General features: G+C 56.2%; 1 protein-coding gene across 28 annotated transcripts in view; it reads left to right on the plus strand.

The window, feature by feature from the left end:
• The window catches only part of SLC37A1 (solute carrier family 37 member 1), a 78,518-nt gene extending 61,703 nt beyond the window's left edge, over positions 1-16,815 (plus strand). For 12 of the 28 annotated variants that reach the window (XM_033856123.2, XM_073804534.1, XM_073804531.1 and 9 more), the window contains 8 exons: positions 963-1,025; positions 1,452-1,537; positions 2,040-2,088; positions 3,176-3,249; positions 5,934-6,012; positions 11,563-11,660; positions 15,364-15,428; positions 15,858-16,815. In XM_033856123.2, the coding sequence (XP_033712014.2) occupies positions 963-1,025; positions 1,452-1,537; positions 2,040-2,088; positions 3,176-3,249; positions 5,934-6,012; positions 11,563-11,660; positions 15,364-15,428; positions 15,858-15,873 (530 nt within the window). In that variant the 3' untranslated portion in view covers positions 15,874-16,815. The other 16 variants (XR_012331629.1, XR_012331630.1, XR_004526454.2 and 13 more) reach the window with 16 other exon arrangements.
• Positions 16,816-20,703: the final 3,888 nt, after the last annotated feature.

Below are 20,703 nucleotides of genomic sequence, written 5' to 3' on the forward strand. Positions count from 1 at the left end.
AGAGGAGACATTTGGGACATGGGGGCTCCAGAGTACAGACCAGTAACTCGCGGCAGTGTCGTAGGAGCAGCAGAGGTGGATGTGAGCCCGAGGCCGGAGGGCGGAGTTTCTCGGGGATGGAGGTTGTGGAGGCGGCGAGGGGGCCACCCCGTGTTAGCAGGGAGCTTCCTTCCCGGGCCGGCGACCTCCACTCATTACCGCAGGCAAGGCGCACACAGTGTAGACACGTGGGTGCCTGATAGGCCGGCCCTGCGCCTTCCACCCCAGCGGTCTCCTGTGACTGCGAGGGGCTCACATCGTGAGTTACCGGCGTTTACCGTCCGAGGGATTGTTTCAGAAGAGCAGAGCTCCCGGTATGTGCCGTTAGGGCCTCTAGGAAGGGCAGGACCTGATTCACGGTCCGGAGGCTCCACCTCCAGGCGCTGGCCAGCCGGAATCCAGCTTGAAACTCAGGCTAAGTCCAGCGACGGGTCCTGAGCTGAGCGTGAGGACACCTCGGTCTCCTCCTCTGGAGGAGAAGGTTCCAGCCGCCTCCGGCCTGAAAGCTGGGGGTCCTACGGTCCGTGTCCAGGGCGCTCTTGCGGCCAGCCCCTTCCCCAGGTGGTGCCCCACAGCCCCTGCCTCGCCTTCGGGCCGTGTCTGACTTCACGGCTGCCCCGAGGGGGACCCAGAGCAAAGGCTGGGTGTTGCTTAGACGGAGCCAGGGGAATCCGCACCTTTAGGTGAAGAGTGTTCGGTTCCCATCCTTTCTGTGTGTCTGCCCACAGAGCGGACTCCTTCTTCCTTCTCCTCTGTACTTACTGCCTTGACACTAATCTGATAGTGTATCTCATTGCTGCCTAATCTGATAGCGGATCTCATTGCTGCCTGGTTTAAATCATGCTTCTGAAACAAAGAGCGTGGTGTGAGCTCGCACGCTGCTGCGACGTGCTTGCGGTGACGCTCTGCTGTCACGTTAATAGATCACCTCGATGTCAAGAAGGCCGGGGAGCTCTCCACCTTGTTTGATGTGGGCGGGATCTTCGGTGAGTTCATTTTTGTTCTACTTTGACTGAAGCCTTCACCGCCGCAGCGCTGCGTGAACGCCCGTGGCCCGCGCACTCTTGGAGTGGACTTCCAACCAGGAGGCCCCCGAGCCAGGCCTCTGAGGGCAGGTCCCTCCCCATCCTGGGCCGTGAGCGGTGCTCCCTGGGGACCAGGGCACGCCTCATGTGGGCGACAGACGGGCGGTGTCAGGACCCTCACAGGCAAAGGGGCTTTGAGGCCAGCCTGAAAGCTGACCCCTAGACCTGGGTGCCCTCGGGTCACGGGTCAGCAGCGCTGAGGCGGCTTCCTGCTTACGGGCTGTGGAAACGGGTCTAGAGGGGAGGTCGTTCTCTTCTTGCCGCTGCTGCAACACGGGTCCTGCCCTGGCCACACACGCCCCTCAGGACCCTCCCTCTCCCTTGCAGGTGGGATCCTGGCAGGTGTGATCTCCGATCGACTGGAGAAGAGGGCCTCCACCTGCGGCCTCATGCTGCTACTCGCAGCCCCGACGGTGAGACCAGCCCCCAACCTCGTCAGGGCACCCGCGCCTCTGGAAACAGCTTCTCTGTCTTCCCCGCAGCACACACGCCAGCTTCCCGGGCCCCCTCCTCTCAGGGCTCTGGTTTCTGGGAACGGGCATCACCTCAACCCCAATCAATGCCCTGGTGTTCGGGACAGACAGCCTGGGAGGGGACACGGAGCTCAGGGGGAGCTGCCCCAAACCCAGGCCCCTCCCCTGGGAGCTCAGAGTGGGGCCACCCCCCTGGGTTCCCAGCTCACAGGGTGATCAGACCCTGTGTGTCTGGGACAAGCCTGGTGGCAGTTGGCCGAGCACTCTGGCTGCCTGTCTCTGGGTAGCCTGCCAGGGCGGCGTGGCCTTCCTTCCTTTCTAGGGGTTTCCACGGTCTGGTTGGCTGCCTGAGAATCACTTTTCAGAAATACGCATTCCTGGGTGATCTCTCAGCTAGTCGTAGTAAACCTTTGTCTTTCTCTGGTTTTGACACCGTTCACAGCTCTACGTGTTCTCTGCCATCAGCAAAATGGGTCTAGAAGCCACCATCGGTGAGTCTATGAGGCCTTTCTTCACTTTCACACACATTTTTTTTTGTCCACACAGCCTTGTGAAATGAAACTTAAAAATCAACAAAGAAGCAGTTTGTGCGACGTAGCTACAATTGTCCCTGTGTCCCTCTTTGGGGGATGGGGGGGCAGATGGGAGGGGCCCATAGACACTTCTGCTCCCAGACCTGAGGCCTCAGGTTTAAGGGCCAGCGTGGGAGGGTGCAGGCCCCTGGGCTTGGGGCGGTGAGAAGCTCTGGGCGCCCAGTGCAGGAGGCACTCAGAGAAGCCGCACGTGCCCCGGAAGGCAGCAGGCGGGGCTGCGGAGACCTGCACCCCCAGCATCAGCAGCCCAGGGGCACCGTCCCCTCTTAGCTGCTCTGTCAGCTGCCATTCTGGACACGGTTGCTATTTTTAACTTCCTGCAAGGAGCGCTATCAAATTATGGCTCTGACGCTGAGTAACTACGTCTTCTGTTGTCACGTGACAGCAGTGGGGATTAGCAGGGACCCCGTTAAAAGTTATCCACAGGGCAGGTTCCTGAATCAAGGAGACCATGGAGTTTCCTGGGACCCCTCGGTCCAGAAGCTTCCACACGGAGGAATGCGAACCAGGGGATAGTCTGGGAAAGTGAGCCCAGGGGACAGGTTATGAGCTCGGTGGTCCCGCCCATGCGGAGCTGGGCTGTGCAGCTGTGGGTGCAGAGAGGAAGCCCTGTCTGCTGCAGGCTGGTGGTGGCATCCAGGCGCTCACCTGCGTCACGTCTGTGCCCGGGTGCCGGGGCTCTCAGTTCCTCTTGGCTTTTGACAACACTGCTGCCCGTCACGTTTGAGCAGGCGGGGACCAGGTCCTCTGAACGGCGCTTGGATCTTTGGGAAGTGTGATTGGACTTAGAGACATCTCAGGGCAAGTTTGAAGGAGGATGTTTGTGACGCTTGCCCCAGCAGTGGCCACTCCCCGCACCGGCCTGCGTCCCGACCCGTGTGTGATGCCGGGATGCCCACCTAGGAGTAGCTAAGACGGTAGAGGCTCTCCCGCAGGGCCCTGTTCTGCTGGCTGAACCCCCCCTCCCGGTTTCTGTTTCCTGCAGCCATGCTGCTCCTCAGCGGGGCCCTGGTCAGCGGGCCGTACGCACTGATCACGACCGCCGTCTCTGCCGACCTGGTGAGTGAGGGCAGCTCAGCGCAGAGCCGGGGCCAGGTGCTGCCCGGGGCGGCCGCTCCGTCCATCATGACTCAGTGGTCTCTGTTAGTAAAACGGTCTGTTTCTATAAGCACTCTTTTGCAGATGACCAGTAAGGATGCCAAGAGTCTTCTGAAGCAAATAAGGGGACATGGCAGTCCCGTCCCATAAACAAGTGGGCTGAGATGGCCTGAGGCCCGAGGTCCGAAGCCAGCAACTGGCTCGCTCCTCCGAGCTGCCCTGGCAGCCCCGGAGGCTGGTGGCCGTGTGCCCCAGAGCCCCGCCCACCCCGGCTGCCCCCTCTGTGCCCAGCCCCCTGCTGGTCTTGAGGACTTTAGGGACAAGCCCAGTGGGGTCCTGGCCCTGGGAGGACACACTCCGGGTAGTAGGCCAACATGGTAAAGAAATGGTTCCGGTACAGGGTGGTGAATGCCACGGCAGGGCCACCCAGGGCCTTGGAATCCACGGGGGCTCCTGACCAGTTCTCCCTGGAGGGGAGGCTTCTTACAGATAACATCTGACTGTCGACCTTAGGGCCCGTGAGAGAGCAGGGCTGTCTCATCCACCTGATAGGAAAGACAGTCAATTTCGTGCAGGGGCCACGTGCAGACATCTGAAGGACACACTGCACTGAAATACAAAATCCCCTGTTAGAAGGTAGTTTCCATAAATAAACGGGAGAGAAGAGGCAGGTGTCCTGCACAGAAGGGTTTATGCAGGTCCTCTGCCCTGGGGGAGGGAGAACACCTCCCCTTTCCTAAGGGGCAGGCTGTGCACAGGGATGTCCTCCCACAGAGGGCAGCGTGGGGAGGGGGAAATAGAGTAAATTCTCAGGGGAGAAACCTGACAGCCACGCCTCCACCAGGGGTCACTGCATTGATGCACGGATGCCGGGTAAGAGGTGACGGGCACGGCCCTTCACGCCCGTGGTCCCCCTCCCAGAACCCACACCCCATCCAATCACAAGAAACGAGGAAAGTCCCAGAAATAAAGTCTGAGAAGCTGTCACAGCCACGAGGAGCCCCAGGAGACACAAGGACTAAATGTTGTTCAGTGTCCTGGGTGGGATCCTGGGACAGAGAGAGATTAAATTGGACACGAGGTGAAAACCCAGGGGTCTGAATCCAGTGTAGATTTTCACGGGTACTGCACGGTAGTGGGTCACCCATCGCGATGAACACGGCCGGAAGGTGTAAGGTGTTAACACAGGGGAAGGTGGCAGCAATCTGCTCTCTCTTTGCAAATTTTCCGTGACTCTAGGACTATTCTAAAATTAAAAGCGTATTTAAAATCGCGAGCATTTCCCCAGAAGTGGTTTACAGACTTGTGGGCAGGGCGGCCGGGCGTCTCAGCCATGTGGTCCTGCGTCCCCTCCCCCAACCAGCTCCCGAGTGCCCTTGAACTTTCCTGCCAGCTCCAGTGGCCCCCTCTTCACTTCGGCGTCTCTCAAGCCCTTTCTGCATCAGACCCAGAAGCCACCAGCCTCCAGCTCACTCTCCCGTTTAGAAACCACAGCAAGCCCATGTCTCTGCAGTCCCCACGCCTGCTCCCGCGGCCCCTTCTCCCTCGGCCCTCGTAGAGCCACCAGCCTGCCCTCACGCACTGTCCTCAGCATCCCAGGCTCTTTGCTTCCAGGCAGAACCAGAAGTCCTGTCCTGACAGGGGAGCAGAGAGCAGAAGAGGAAGGAGGGGGTGCTTTTCTCTTCCTCGTCCCCACGAGGGCTCTGGCCCACCCTCTCGTTGACAGACGGCTCCTAAAACTGCCTTTACAAAGCGTGTCCAGGCTCCTGTCTGTGTGAGCACAGAAAATTCGGGAAGGGTGTACACCGGCCCAGCAGCGTGTTTGCCCTCATGGAGTTAGAGGCGGAGGAGGGACTTTCACAGATTCCGGAAGACGTGGATCCTGGGGGATTAACTCGTCGTGTGTGTGTGTGTGTGTGTGTGTGTGTGTGCGCGCTTTATTTTATGCTGTAGATGTTTGCATACACACACAAGCACTTGTATTTTACAAGCTTTGGTTTATTTGTACAGTTTTAGGCTTCCAGGCACTATTTTTCCTGCTTTATTTTTTCCTTTTATTGTCCTCAGTTTGTGATTTTTTCCCCCCAAACCTGTACGTGTGCTTTTTGAAAACCAGAGGTCCTGTTGGTTTTTCATTTAGGACTTGTGCCCCTCCGTTGGTTTCTTGGGTCCTGCCCTGTTACCCGTCCCCGGGCACTTGCCACTAATTAGACACTGCAATGGCGTCTCAGCCACGGCACAGAAAGCCCCAGGCAGACTCGCGGACGCAGGCGTTAGCACTGGTACAGCTTAGGGACCGGACGAACACCATATTCATCTTTTCATTTTCCACGCTGGCCGATACGATGCCTCGGTGATAGTGCTGAGGAAAGATTTGCTTACTGAAGAGAATTCTAAGACCTTTTTCAAACTAGAATATATTTGGACAAGTATTTCTGATGAGTTCTTACTATTGAAAGCACTTGAAACTTTGCATCTTTTTCCAAGGTGAGATTGGGATGGAACAGAACTTAAATTTTCTGATGGAAATACCCGTTTTGCTTTGCAAAGGGATTTGGGTGAATTGTCGTAGAGGAGGTGTAGGTTTATTTCTGCCTCTGCTGTTGCTGGGACGTGTTTCACATTTGTGTCTCCCTCTCTTCTAGGGGACTCATAAAAGTCTGAAGGGAAACTCCCACGCCCTGGCCACCGTGACCGCCATCATTGACGGCACTGGGTCTGTAGGTACGTGGATGCTTTTAGCCCATCACTGTGGCCCTAGGGGAGACACATGGTCACATCCTAGTTAACAGACGCCCAGGGTTCCAGCTGCCTTGGTGATGTCAGGATCAGCTGGCCTTAAACTGTGAGCAGATCAAAAGCGCGTGCAAACCCAGAGCAAACAGGCGGCTGGCCCTGCCTATCCTCTTTGGTCGGATGGTTCCAGAGGAGACCTGCGCACGTGGCTGGCAAAACCAGGTTTCCTCGGTCTGAAAGGAGGTGGACCCAGGTTTCCTTCCAAGCCGGTGGTGGGCAGACTATGGCCCACGGGCCTCTGGGCCACTGAGTGTTTCTCACAGTCGTTTCAAGGGAGATAGGATCTTATTTCAATATAAATGACAGGTGAACTGGTGGGTCTCGTGGCGCACAAGACTCCGAGTGTTACCAGCCCCGTTAAGGATCTTGGAGAGAATGCAGCAGCATATTCCAGAGGGAAAAAGGAGCAACTCACGGCTCTGAGCTGGGCCGATGGGAGCTGGTAAACAGCAAGCCTGTCTGACTGATCCGTGAGTCAGAAGGCTGACAGCAACGTCCATGACCTTTGTTGAGCCTCTTGGGAGGAGCACACAGACCGGGACCCCTCCCGCCAAGCCCCCAGAGCTGCCTGCCCCGGGCTGCTGCGTCGGTGAGGGCCCCTTTCTGGCGACACGGGGACTGGAGCTGGGAGGTGGGCTGGAGTGGCCCCGCTGGCTGTTGCGGATGTGTCACCTGCTGCCCCAGGCCCCTGGAGTAGGGGGACACTGAGAGAGAGGGCAGGCCAGGTGGGGCGGGGCCCTGGGGGTCTGGAGCACCCTTGTAGCAGTAAACCAAGCGCTTGCCGGACAAAAGCAGCTCTGCAAGCACAGTTCCACCCAATACTGGCCTCTCCTTGGGCCCTCCTCGGTCCACCCTGTCTGGGGCGTGCGGACCCCTCCCTGCCCAGGCTCAGGGCCTCTCCCCGCTGGCCCGCCCTCCTCTGGAGCAGCGTCCACCTGTCTGCTCTGTACTGTCCTCTCTCCCTGCACCTGAATGGAAGCCCCAGGAGGACAGGAGTTTGTTTCGTTCTCGGTTGTACTCTGAGCCCCGGGACGGTGCCTGGGATGGAGCAGGCACTCAGTAAGTGGGTGAGGAAGGGATTGCCCGGTGGCTCTAAGACGGGAGATCGCAGGTGGGCGGGGCGGTCTCCCATCCAGGCTGTCGGGTTCGAAGATGAGGGGCCGGGTAGCAGAGGCCTCAGCCTGCACGGCTCACTGGGACAGGGCCGCATTGTGATACTGGTCTCACCACCCTGATGTTCTCGGTGAGAACATCCCCTCGGGGGCGCCTCCTGGGAGCCGGGGTACAGGTCTGGGGTTAGGGAGGTCGGGCAGGGGGCCGTGCCGGGTGACGGGTGTCCGCGGTCTGCCAGCACGCCCCCCCGGGCTCACATGGCCCCTGAGAAGTTTCCCACAGCCTGGAAGATGCGCTGTCGGGAGACCCCTGGGCTGAGCACGGCTCTGAGGGGCTGTGTGACCCGGCCGCATCCTCTCTACCTCCTGTCCACAGAGGCCTCTGTCTGAGTCAGTCCAGCGCCCACTGTGACACCCTTTTCTGAAAGCAAATTGAGAGCTTGGCCGGCAGCCCTGATTGCATTTTAAAGCAGAAGATGGGGGATTAAAAAGAAGGAAATTATGAAGTAGCCTAAAGAACACATTTCTCTTGATCTTCTCAAAACAAGAGGGAAGCAGAAGTTCTTGGCCCAGGGTAGAGACTCTGCGTCTCTAATTGGGGGCAGGCTCTGAGCTGCAGGAGGAACCAAAGCCCAGCTCTGGACACCTGTCACCCCTCACGGAAGGAGGGCAGAGGCTAACTCAGACCATCCCTGGCCTCTGCACTCGCTGCTGGTCCTGCATCCTGGGTCTGGCTGAGCCTCGGACTCCACGGGCTCTGGCAACCCCAGTGCACCAGGACAGAGGCGGTGGTCACCATGGAAACGGCAGGCAGGCGCGTCCACCACTGTGTCTCCCCCACTGTTTCTCTGCTTAAGTGCTGCCCAAGTAGATGGAAGCAAAGCCAGGCTCAGGCAGAGATGCACACTGTTCCAGCAGAAGTTCTGTTCACAAGGGCGTTTACCCTGATGTGTTTATTAAATGTTGTAAATGTTGGTTCCAACGGAGACAGAGCTCGACTAATTGTGAACAAGCTGGTGCCTTCTCTCAATTCACCAGAGCCAGACGGTTGCAGGGACACCAGTTCACGTGTTTGGTGCGTTCACAGGGTTGAGAACTGCATCCCGGTGGGCTGCAAGGCTGGCTGTTTCTTTATGTTTATGCAGGGCGATTAAATAGAGCCCTGAATTTCTTCAAGTTAATTTTTATTTTCTCAAAGTAACACACAGTGTTACTTTAGAAACCAGATAGTAGTCTTAGAAACGTATTATAATGCAAAGTGACAGTCCCCTGCCCACGCCCCCTCCGCCGCCTCTTTCTAGAAGCCATCGCTTTCGACCATTCTGTCCCGTCTTCCCCACATGCACAGTCACACCTCCCTTGATCCATCACCTTCTCTGCTGTCCTCCTGGTGAGGAAGCTGGGGCCCCTGCTCCCCACGGCCCCTCCTCTCGTCCTCCCCAGCCATCCTGACTGCTTGACGTCGCTCACTCTTGAGCCCAGAAATAAACTTTACCTATTACACCCTTAATATGCACGTTTTTGGTTTTCCCCAAAGTAACAAACGTCCTGTTTTCCCTTTTGTTTACTGTTCTGTCTCGGCTGTTCCTTCCTCTCCAGCGTGGCCGGCAGCCTGCGAGGGGCCCTGCAGCCACGTGACCCCTGTGCTCTGCCTAGGACACGGCTCTCATCCCAGAGCTGCTTGTACTGCCCTCCTGCAAGCCCCTTTCATGTCTTGGCCACGGTGGACCCCTGTTTCCTAGACCCCGTGTTTACTTCTCCTCTTGGTGGAAAACGTCTCCTAGTAGCTTCCGAGGAATGGTTTGCAGGAGGCAGATTTGAGGGCCTGGGAGTCTGTGGGGTCTGGATTCGGTTCTCTCCCTTGGGTATAGAATTCTAGCCGAGAGTCCCTTTCCTCCAGAATTCTAGTGTCTTCTAGCTCCCGCTGTCACCACAGAGAAGCCCGTTGTCACCCTCAGCCCAGGCCTCCACCTCTGACCTCTGGTCTTTCCTCTTGGAGGCCCCCAGGCTCACTTTACCTCTGCAGCCTCTTTGCATCCCCCATGCCCCGGGCACCTGGGGCCCACCCAGCCTGGAAACACATGCCCTGCATCCCTGGGAAAGTGTGCTGTGTTTTCTCTTTGACGAGTCTCCTCTCCTGTTCTTGTCTTCCTAGAAAACCCATTAGTTGGATGTTTCACTTTCTGGATTCATCCTTCAATTTTCTTTTTTCCTTTTGCCTGACGACGTCTTTGTTCTCCTCTACTTTCTCCAAGATGTTCTCGGCTTTCCTTCCCAACTTCCGTGCTGAACTTTTAATTTCAGGCATCACCATGTTACATTCATTAGTGTCATCCTGCCCTTTCAGTGCATCCTGTTCTTCTTGGACGCAGTGTTGTGAGATTGAATGCTGTGAAATTGCTGAAGCTGGATGGTTTTCAGACACAAAAGTGGGAGTTTCGCATGATTCAACTTCTTTTTCTGTTAGTTCTCCGAGGGTATGACATTTTCCGGGGAATGTTCTTCCCCACGGTTTCTTTATTTCCTCCAGATTCCCCCTCCTCCCGGCTTGTCTGCTTTCACGTTGAGGCTTTTTCCTCTACACGGGTGAACCTTGGCCATCCCATCATATATTCATATTTAAGACGGAGCCACTAAGAACTCGTCAGAAGCCCTTTCTGCATGGGGCGCATGTCAACTGCTGGTCTTCGGGGTCCGACTGGGGTCTGGAGGAGGAGACCCGCCCCCCCAGGACCCACAGGGGTGTGACCTCACGGCCAGCATTCTTGCCACTGGGAGGCAAGGTTAAGCTTCTGCTCTCCTGGGGTGTGGGTGTGGGGGGGTGATCACTGAGTAGTGATGCTGAGGAGGAGAAACCCGGGGTCAGAGGGGCCGGAGGGTCGTATCTCACCGTTCATTACAGAAGAGTCTCAGCCAGATCCCGTGTCCTCCTACCGCCCCTCTGCCCCTGCCTCGTGCACTTGGACAGTCTGGCTCTGAGCTGGGAGTCCCCGGCCCCTTCTCGTGAGCAAGGAAAACCATGCCAGTCACGCCCCTTAAATCCCATCCTCAAAAGCAGTGCCTTCTCTCATCCACCCGTCTCCTTGTGGGTTTCATTTTGTTTAACTCAGTTATGGTTCATCCTGGGGTGTTCGGGAGGGAAGAGAGAAACACGTGTGAACAATGCACGTTGACCTGGAGCCCTTCTGTGACTTTCAGAAAACACAATTGCTTCTCCGATTATAAAAGTAGTAAGCGCTCTTTGTGAACCCTTAACACTAGCACGTCTGACGTAGGAAAGACCCTCATCAACCTCTCTCTCAGAGGTTAAAGCTCAGTCAGGAACTTGGTGGGAATTCTCCACGCTTCTGCCTGTTCCGAGCCACTGAGCCATCCTCCACACGTTTCATAACTTATTCCAGTCTCTCTTAGGAAAATAAACAACTGCTGCAACAAACATTCTTAAACAGATATTTCTGGATATTTTGAGGAATATTTGCTTTCTTTTGTTTTATCATTTTTTTAAAAATTATTTTGACATAATTTGAGACTTACAAAAAGGTTTCAAAAATAGTACAAAGAAATCACATTTGCTTTATCATTCCCTCTCCCTCCCTCCCTCTCTCTTTTCTCTGTCTCTGTACGTACACACCCACACACGGGCACATATGCATACACACGAGTGTATACTTATGAATATACACGTGCATGTTTTTTCCCAAACCACTTAAGAGTAAATCGCAGACATGCTGCCCCTTTTACCAATAGCTATGTATTCAGCGTGTATTCCCCCAAAACCAGGAATTCCTGGTATAGCCACAGTACAATGATCAGAATCAGGAAGTTAACAGTGATACAGTATTAACATCTACGAACCTTATTCATATTTAGCCAAATATTTTTATAGCATAAGAATGTCTAAGGTTGTGCCTTAGGTTCTGACTGCTTTATAATAATTTTTTAATGGGATTGTTGGGTCAAAAGAATGGATATTGTAAAGTGAGGACACATTTTTAGATTTGCCTCCAAAAACAGCTTGGACCAAACCTGCCTTCACCAGTACAAGTACCAGGCTTTTTTATCCCTGATCAGTCTGACAGGTGAGAGTGAGATTTTAGCGTTTAATGTGGTTTTTCTTTTTTGGGGTCATGCTCCGTGGCTTGCGGGATCTTAGTTCCCCAACCAGGGATCGAACCCACTTCCTGAAGTGGAAGCTTGACGTCTTAACCACTGGACCGCCAGGGAAGTCCCCTTAACGTGCTTTTTTAAGTTAGGAGTAAGGTGTCGAGCACCTTCCTGTGTATTTACTGGGCCTGGGTGTTTTGGGTAGTCACGTTCCAGAGTTTTCTGCACACAGCACCACGCGTGTCCCTTTGCCTCGTTCCAGGAGCAGCGCTGGGCCCACTGCTGGCCGGGCTCCTCTCCCCGTCGGGGTGGAGCAACGTGTTCTACATGCTGGTGTTTGCAGACGCCTGTGCCTTAGTGGTGAGTCATCTTGCTTTCCAGCCAGGCAGCTTTCACGAGTGTCTCTGCGGCTGTCAGCCACACACCGGGGGCACTTTTTCCTGCGGACTCCTGCGGCTCTTGGCAGAGTTTGGGCCGGTGACAGACCCCTAAATGTTCGTGGTCCTAGGCCCTTTCTCTGGTTTAAACAGATGTCCGAAGCAGCAGCGGGTGGTTTCCAGCAGGTTGGGAAAGAGGCCTAGTGGGGGCTGGTGTGGGCCTCGGGCGGGTTCTTGAGCCCCTCTGCTCCGAAGCACCCGCCTGTGCAGTGGGCAGAATAACGGCACAAGGGGCGGGATTTACTGTGGGGGTTAAAGGGGACGGTGCCCTTAACTGGCCTCCTACCCGGTGCCGTGACTGCTCCCACACCCCTCCTGCCCCCAGCCGGCCGCACTGGGGAAGCAGCTGGTTCCCGCACCCAAACCGTTCTAGAGTTCAGAACAGGAGCCGGGGCCGCCCATGCAGCACTGAGCACTGCGGTCTCTGCGCCCCGCGTCTGTCCCCTCCTGCATGCGAAGGTCGGAGGCCTTCCCCGGGATGGAGAAGGCCGGTCCCGACGGCACAGCCCTGCAGCGGCCACCTGCAAGAGTGGCCACCGCGCCTCCCCGACCGGTCACCCCGCGCAGGGGCCCAGACCTGAAGCCACCGTCTCCTCTCGCATCACCCGGAAAACCGAATGTTGATCCCATTACAAATGAGTTGAGGATCTTGGAAATATCAACTCCATCAATTAAATGAAACCTTTATGTTTTCATTCCCGGAAGCCCAAAGACACAGCTCCCCCCATTTCATACAGAATCAAATACCGACTCTCAACTTATGAACCTGTTAGGTGTTAAAGGCAGCTCTTCAATTAAGTCCCCAGATCGTTTCCGCCAAGTAGCAGTGACACTTCCATCGTTATGGCTGTTTAAGGCTGAGAACACTTCAATTTCAGAAATACCAGGTAATATATACACTAAACTTCCTTTTAAAGCACAGCTAAACTCGTAAGAGAGGAAAGGCTATCCCCAGGACCCCAGAATGTAAAGATAACTAAAATAAGTACCCAGGCTGATGCTGGAGCAGCCAGGGTGAGTCGTCGGTCTCAGGAATTGAGGGGCTGGGTGGTTATGCCTCCCCTCCCACAGCCCTGGGACTAAGGCGCGGTGCTGGGCTGGCCCAAGGTGCGGAGCTGGAAGTGGAGACCCCTCGTCAAGGCCGGACCGTCGGGGGGTCCCTGCGTGTGGTGAAAGCATGCACGTTTGCACACTGGCACAGAAGACAGCCAGGATGTGCGCCGTCTCAGCCCACACGCCAGACCGGGGGCAAGTCTGCCCTGAGAACTTCTAGCCATGGACCTGCTTACAGTAACCTTCCATTTTTAACTTAGCATTATGTAAATACGTAACACCTACAAAAAATTAAGTTGGTTCTAGGGTGGTGATGTACCTGGTTCTTCGGCAGAAGCAAATCCCAAACCATGTGAGAGGAACAGAGTTCACCCCCCGCCGCGTGGGGCCTCTAACACCCAGCTGCAGACGAGCTCACACTCCCAAATCAGGAAACAGTAGGGAACGGCCCGCTGTGATGCAGTGACGGGCACAACACACAGACCCCCAAACGGCAGGTAAAAGGGTTATCGCATAAACCGTCAAAATAAACACTTGTAACATTACTAAGATGATCATACTGAGTGAAGTAAGTCAGAAAGGGAAAGGCAAATACCATATGATGTCACCTGTGTGTGGAATCTAAAATATGACACAAATGAACCATCTGCAAAACAGAAACAAACTCGCAGACATAGAGAACAGACTCTGGTGGCCAAGGGGGAGGGGAAGTGGGGGAGGGAAGGGTCGGGAGTTTGGGGTCAGCAGACGCAAACGATTATACAGAGGATGGATAAGCAACAAGGACCTACTGTAGCGCACAGGGAACTGTATCCAACCTCCAGGGATAAACCATAATGGAAAAGAATGTGAAAAAAGATTGTCTCTGTGTATAACTGAGTCACTTGTCTGTACAGCAGAGATGGGCGCTACACTGGAAATCAACCAGACTCCAGTTTAAAAAAGATGAAAAAAAATGACTAAAGATGGCAAAGAAGGAACTGAATTCACGTGCAAAGAACAAGACCTAAAAAAGACGGAGCTGGTGACATACAGGTGTAAGGAAATCATCCAGAATGAGCCCAGAAAGGGGAAGATGGAAAATACTAGGGAGCAGATAGAGATTGGAGGCTCAGAGGAGACGGCCCGGCACCGTCCAGCAGGAGTCCCAGAGGAAGAAACTGGAGAACCTGAGGTCGAAGCAGTCGTTGAAGAGAAAAGAGCTGGGAGTGAGGGGTGTGGGAGAGGATCCCAGCGGGTCTGCGGTCACCAGCGGACGGCAGACTGGCTTGGAAACCCCGACTTCAGTTACTTACAGGAAACACACCTGAAATGTCAGAAAGGACGAAAGGGAAAACACGTAACAGGCAAACAATAACTGCGAGCCCGCGGCACCGGCTAGGTTAGATGAGAGACTCCAGCCAAAATCGCTGCAGGAGAGAGAGCGAGGACAGCCAGCAGACGGCTCCGTGGTTCCACTGAGGACAGTCTTTTCAGCCTTAAAGACCAGACACGGGCTTCCCTGGTGGCGCAGTGGTTGAGAGTCCGCCTGCCGATGCAGGGGACGCGGGTTCGTGCACGGGTCCGGGAAGATCCCACATGCCGCAGAGCGGCTGGGCCCGTGAGCCATGGCCGCTGAGCCTGCGCGTCCGGAGCCTGTGCTCCACAACGGGAGGGGCCACAGCAGTGAGAGGCCCGCGTACCGCAAAAAAAAAAAACAAAAAAAAAACCAGACATGCCTCTTCTCTTCTGGGGTCTGTAGGCCAGTTTCACCACCTTCCACATCTGAGGCTGGACCTCCACGAACCCGGCAGGTGACTCTGGGGGCCTGCGGACTGTCTGGCTGTCCTGCTCTCCGAGCCCCGGGCCTTCCCCTCTCCCTCTGACCCCCGTCACACGGGCCTGCAGCCACCTGGGCGGGCTCTGGGGCCGAGGCCCTCTCCCTGCTGGGCAGTGCACACAGACGGCCGCTTTTGTCACGTCTGAGAAGTTGGTGGGGTGACCAGCAGGCCCTGAGGCGGCAGGGCCGGGGCTCTCGCAGAAGCTACCCCGTGGAACAGGGCTGCTCCAAGGGTGGGCGGGCAGCCTCCGGTGCTGCTGGTTGCGGACCCTCGCCTGGTCCTCCATTACCCTGGTCTCCCCCAGTGTCACCGTGACCATGGGTCACCTTGTCCTCACTCTCTTTTTCCCATTTGGACACTTTATGACTGGACTGGTTTCATTTTAAACAGACATCCTTCTGGCTGGAATCTGTCCTAAGGGCGTTATTCCCAGGAGCACGGCCTCCGCAGTGACACACGGGACTCGGTGCCCAGCAGCCCTGCCCTGGGACCCGGCCCGTGGGCAGCTGTGCGGGGCACTCCCACCGCTCTGCTTGAGGCTTTTAAGTTCTTTACGTTCTGAGGAAGAGGCCCCTCCGTGGGCAGCTGGTCCCCCGCGCCCCACGGGAGAGCCGCAGACACGGTGAACTTGAGCGCCCGCTGGGTTGGGCTCCCGGGGGGCGGGGCTGCTCGGGCACCTTCCCGCTGCCAGCAGGGCACCACCCGCAGGGTCTCCCAGCAGTAACCGTGGCCTTGTCTTTGCTCTGGGTGCAGTTCCTGCTCCGCCTCATACACAAGGAGCTGAGCTGCCCGGGGTCGGCGACGGGAAACCAAGCTCTGTAAGTGCGCCCTGCCCCCTGCGCCCCTCAGCCTCTGAGCGCCAGCCCGGCCTGTCTGCCGCCACACCTGCTTCTCCTGAAAGACCACAGCTCACCCGTGGTCCCTGGCACTGCACGCCTCATTCACTCTCATTTTTCCTTTCCTAATCAATACCTGGTGTGGGTGCGATCCCGGCAACCTCTCCTCAAAATGGAGGGGAACAATGTGTGGGAAATTCGCCTCTTTTCTGCTCTTTGGGCTGCAGCTTTCAGACAAACGTAGCAGCTCCCAGGCTCAGCCTGGCTCTGCTCCCGCTTCCTGTGTCCTCTCCCCTTTTCTGTCCCCAAGGCCTCGGGACAGGAAGGGAGAAGCTCCAGGCTCTGCGCTTTGGGCGTGAATTGAGCGCTGCAGGCTGGGAGACCAGCTGCTGTTTCACCCTCCTCTTGCAGGTTTAAGGAGCACTGACCCCTCGAGTCCCGTGGAGGGAGGCTGGGCCAGTCCTTCACAAACTGTCTTTCAAGGAAGAGTTCAAATAAAGGATCCTGTGTTGAAAAGAGTGATTTACCCTTGCCTTTTGCACATTCACCTGGGAAAGGCACACAGGCCACTTTGAGAAATCCTGGCACTGTGTCGGCCGGGCCGTGGAGCAGCTCGTGGGCGGTGCTGGCTGCCGCCCGCCGAGCCCCACGAGCTGGCACCTCGGGGCGCCGGGTGGCCCCTCTGCATCCTGAGTGGCAGCGGCCGGGACTGGTGTGCAGCGCCCAGGGGAGCCTCGGTCTCTCTCAGGTATTTCAGCGCGGGACGTCCAAGTGGGTGGAGCTCAGATGGCAGGAACGTGCCGGGGGACAGTCAGGATGCTGCAGGCAGTCGGGGTGCGGACCGCAGAGACACCTCTGCAAGGACAGAGCTGACACCTGCATCAAAACCAAGACAGAGCTCAGACCCATCATGTCACCCAAAAGATGTCCCCAGCACTTCCCCCTGCTCTGCACCCACCCGGAAACGGTCCAGGGTGGACTGCGGTGAAGCCGTCAAAGCCTGTGGACAGACTGGAGGACAGACGGCCGCCCCGGAACCCCGGGGGTTGCCGTCACCGGAGCCCCAAGGGCCCCGAAGCCACTGGCCCCGGGTGGGGTCGCGGGGAGGACGCAGCGAGGCCGGGCCCCCAGCCCAGCCCTGTGTCTCCCCCCATGACGCCACGCGCAGACCTGGGCCTGTCCTCGGTGACACAGCACTGGAGCGGATTTATTTGCTGAAATGGGTGACGTGTTACAGAAGCTTAGGGAACATACGTGGCATCTTGTCGTTGATTCAGACAAGCTCCGATTGTTCTCTAACCACTTGTTTCCTCGGGTGTTGCCTCTCGGCTGTTGACCTTTGAAATAAAACGTTTAAAAGAAAAACCAACTCAGGCAGAATGTCGGTTATTTCTGCTCACGTCTCCATTACATTCAAAAAAGAAAACTTCCAAATAGAGCTTCGCGCTCTCGCTTTTCTCAGGGTCGGACACAGTCCGTGGTTTTGCAGCTGGAAGCAGAGACCGTTTCCAGCAGAGAGGGGGTCACCTGCTTGTGGACAAGTCCCCAGTCTACACAGAAGGTCGTGCCCAGGCCCCAGCAAACCCAGCGGCTGGATGTTTTGTAAATCATGTGATGCAAGGAATACCCCAAGGTTTGTCCTTGACCATGAAATGTCACACCGGCAGGAGCAGGGCTGCGCTTGAAAACTGCACAGTTCAGGGCAGGCTTTCAGACGTCCTTCTCAGAACAGGCATCTTCTAAGGTGACACACGTCTTTGTCAGACAGGGTGCCGAGTGTTAACACCTGTGCACTGAAAGGCAGGCTGTCCCTGGGGCCGTGGTCAGGGTCTGGCCGTAGACCACGGCCGTCTTGTTGTCCCCGCTCTCCAGTGGCGGGCAGGCGAGGTGAGGGCCCTTCTGAGCACACTGGTCCTCACAGGGAGCTTGCTTTTTTTGTTAACCGCAGTTACTTACACACTTAGAAAGCTTCCTCCTACTAAAGGTAAAATTTCCATCGACGCTAAGTGGATTCCATACGGTTTCGCACACACGGTTCACTCAGCCTCATCCTTCTGTCCCTCCGGCATCCTGTGTTTCATCCTCTGCCTCTGGCCCACACGTCCTCATTCTCCCTCCCTGCCCTTGGCTGTAAGCATCCTTCTCGCCCGGCCTCCAGGGATGGTGGTGGCCTGAGTTTGTGCCCTGCAGGCTGCGGCCCCCTTGCTACCATACAGCCTCTGTCCTTTTTTCGTTACTAAATTGCATCAACGAGGGCAGGAAAAGACTCAGAGCTCCCGCCTGAGAGCACAGTTCTGTCTGGGGCCTGAGCTGCTCAGATGCCCAGGTGAGGTCTTGAGTTGACCCAATTCAATTTTGCACCTTCCCCGAAGAATAGCTACCCTCTGTTGTGGTTCAGCAACAGAAAGCTTTTCAGGAGGCGATCGTTGTTTTTCCCAACCCAGGGCACTAAGGTATTAGAAGAAAATCTTCCACAACCCACAGAGGAAGAGGGGCGGCCATCCTGAGCCTGCAAAGGGACAGCAAACAGCGCCCTTGTGGGGGAGAGTGGACCCCTTTAGAAAAGGAGGTTCACACACGGCTATTTTCTAAAGCAGCCTGGCTGAAGCCTTCTCTATCCGTGAATGGAAGATTTCATCCTGACTTTTAAGGAAAAAAGTATACGATTTCAGTATAAAAATACATCATCGTTTCATTCCGCGCAGTAGCTGGGATAATATCCTTCTGCAAGTAGCCAGCCGTGGTGCCTACGTGCTCGTATTCATATGGAAATGTAACTCTGCCCTTCTTGAATGTATATGTCAGTAAGATTTTCCTATTCCAATCCATAAAAAATGCCCAGGATGATTGAAATGCAAGCTGGCGACAGGGGCAGTGAAGGAGCCAGGGGCGGGGCTACAGCCCTCCAATCACAGATGAAAGAGAAACTGGTCCTAGAAACTTGCCATGATAAAGAGCCCCCTCCGATCACCAGCTTGTAAAATCCAGTAAGAATAAATTATTGGAAAAAATGAACTGGAAAAAGAATATGTCATAACTTTTTATCATTAGATTCAATACACATACAAGCACTCTGCCGCGTTGCTGTAGGAGTTTGTGAACGCTGACTCCCCTCTCTGCTCACCCTTTTTAAAAATGTTATTGGAGTAGAGTTGATTTACAGCAGTGCGTTAGTTGCAGGTGTACAGCAAAGCGATTCAGTTATACATGCACATACGTTCATTCTTCTTCAGGTTCTTTTCCCATATAGGTCGTTACAGAATATTGAGTAGAGTTCCCTGTGCTCTACAGTAGGATCTTGTTGGCTGTCTATTTTATATATAGTCGTGTGTGTATGTGAATCCCAAACTCCTAATTCATCCCACCCCCCCCCGCCCCGCAACCCACGTTTCCCCTTCAGTAACCATCCATTTGTTTTCGAAATCTGCTCATCTTATCGTGACCTGTAACCAGTGACCCACCAGACACACCCGGAATAGGAGGGAAGCTTGCAGGGCAGGGAGCTGCGTGGCTGCCCCCCCATCCCGGGGATGGGGGCTCCAGGGTGGATGGCTTGGAGGCTGGCTGTGGGGGCGCAGGGGCTGCTGTGAGTGACCCACACTGTGCGTCACGTGGAGTGTCCCCAAGGAGCGTCAGCCTGGCTTCCGGGGCGCCCCAGGGCTGCCAGGCTGGGGAGTGCCGGCAGCTCCTCTGCTCACTGGCCGGGCTGCAGGCGTCTGTTTCTCCAACCAGAGCCCAGTGTCAAACGAACACATGGGCCCCTTGTTCAAAAGTCAGAAGAAAGTGCTGTTCAAAGTACTAGAATATGAAACGTTTTCCCTCTTCCCTGGGGAGGGGCGGTAGGAGACGGGATCACGGGACCGCTGAGGATCCAGTCCTACAGCCCCTTAACACTGCCCCGCCGGACTTCACTACAAACCACAGATCCAGAGAGAACACCCTGCAGGACTCAACACAGCAACGGCAGAGCAGTAAACCCAAGCACAGGCCCCGTGGCTGCGGCGGCCGTAGCCCGTGAAGCCATCATGGCGACGCCGCTGCCCGACGCAGGCTTAGACAGGACCTGCAGGCCAGACGGGGAGCCCGGGGCCAGAGTCAGCCGGAGGGGGCTCGCGTGCTCTCCCTGCCACTGTGCGGCCCCTGCACGTCGTGCAGCCCGTTCGGGTTAGGGTGGCCTGTGGGCGTCCTCCTGTAGGGTGTCTGAAAGGTCCCCCCACCCCCCACCCCAGGAACGGCCACGGGTTCTGGGCTCATCCTGTTACCGATCAGGGTTCTTGGCCTCCTTAACCAATAGAAGTTGATCAGAGGCCAGACGAGAAATGCAGGCAGGGCTTTCCTGGGGCCCCTGCTGCAGCAGGCGGGATCGGCAGCAAACCCCAGGTTCCCTTGCTTGCCTGCTCCCCGAGTGGGGGGCGAGCTGTTCCTTACATGGGGTGAGGGGAGGGGTGTGTCCAGGGGTCAGGCCGGAAGGGCAACTTAGGTGGTCTGCCCACCCCTTAGGTGGTGGTGTGTGTAGGGGGCACGCGCAGTGGTGTGTGCAGGGGGCCTGTGCAGTGGTGTGTGCAGGGGGCCTGCGCAGTGCCCCGCCTTTGCTCTTGGCTCTGCAGAAGTGGCACTGGGTTTTGGTCTTTTTATATCTTGCTGTCATTAATTTGCCCCAGCTGTGCGTGCACGCAGTTATTTTTAGTCCCTTATACTTTCTTTGTATTCTGTTGCTTGAGAAGACGTTTGTCCAGGTGCAAGCCCTGCAGCAAAGGGTCCCGAGTCCCAGCCTGTCTCAGTCCTTCCAGGTGCTGGGCTGGCCTGCCTCTCCAGCTGAGCCAGTCAGTTCCTTTCAAGTCATCCTTTCACCAGTCAGCCTGGTGTCACTGTCCCCTGAAGGCTCAGCCTTCCTGATATGCTTCTAAGGAAGCGTGGTTAGGTGTCCCCATCCCCGGCCTGTTCCCACCTGGCCCCTGCCGAGGGTGCTAACTGACTGGGGCCACTTTACCAAGGCCCATGGGAGCGGGGCCCCGAGGGCAGTGCCACTGCCACAGGGACGGGGTTCCACGCCAGGAGCCGGACTCCCCCACACCCCAAATAAAGCACAGGAGCTGGCACCCTAGACCCACACAAAGCCCGACCCTGAAACTGGTGAGTCACCGTCCCAGCTGAGGTGCTTCCGTGACAGGGCAGGAGCGTCACCTCCAAACTCACTGCAAGCCAAATGGGGACCTTGTGACATCTTGACAGAGGGTCCTGGCTCCGCTGAGCCATT

This window comes from Tursiops truncatus, chromosome 4 (assembly GCF_011762595.2).
Source record: "Tursiops truncatus isolate mTurTru1 chromosome 4, mTurTru1.mat.Y, whole genome shotgun sequence".
In the NCBI taxonomy this organism is placed as follows: Eukaryota; Metazoa; Chordata; class Mammalia; order Artiodactyla; family Delphinidae; genus Tursiops; species Tursiops truncatus.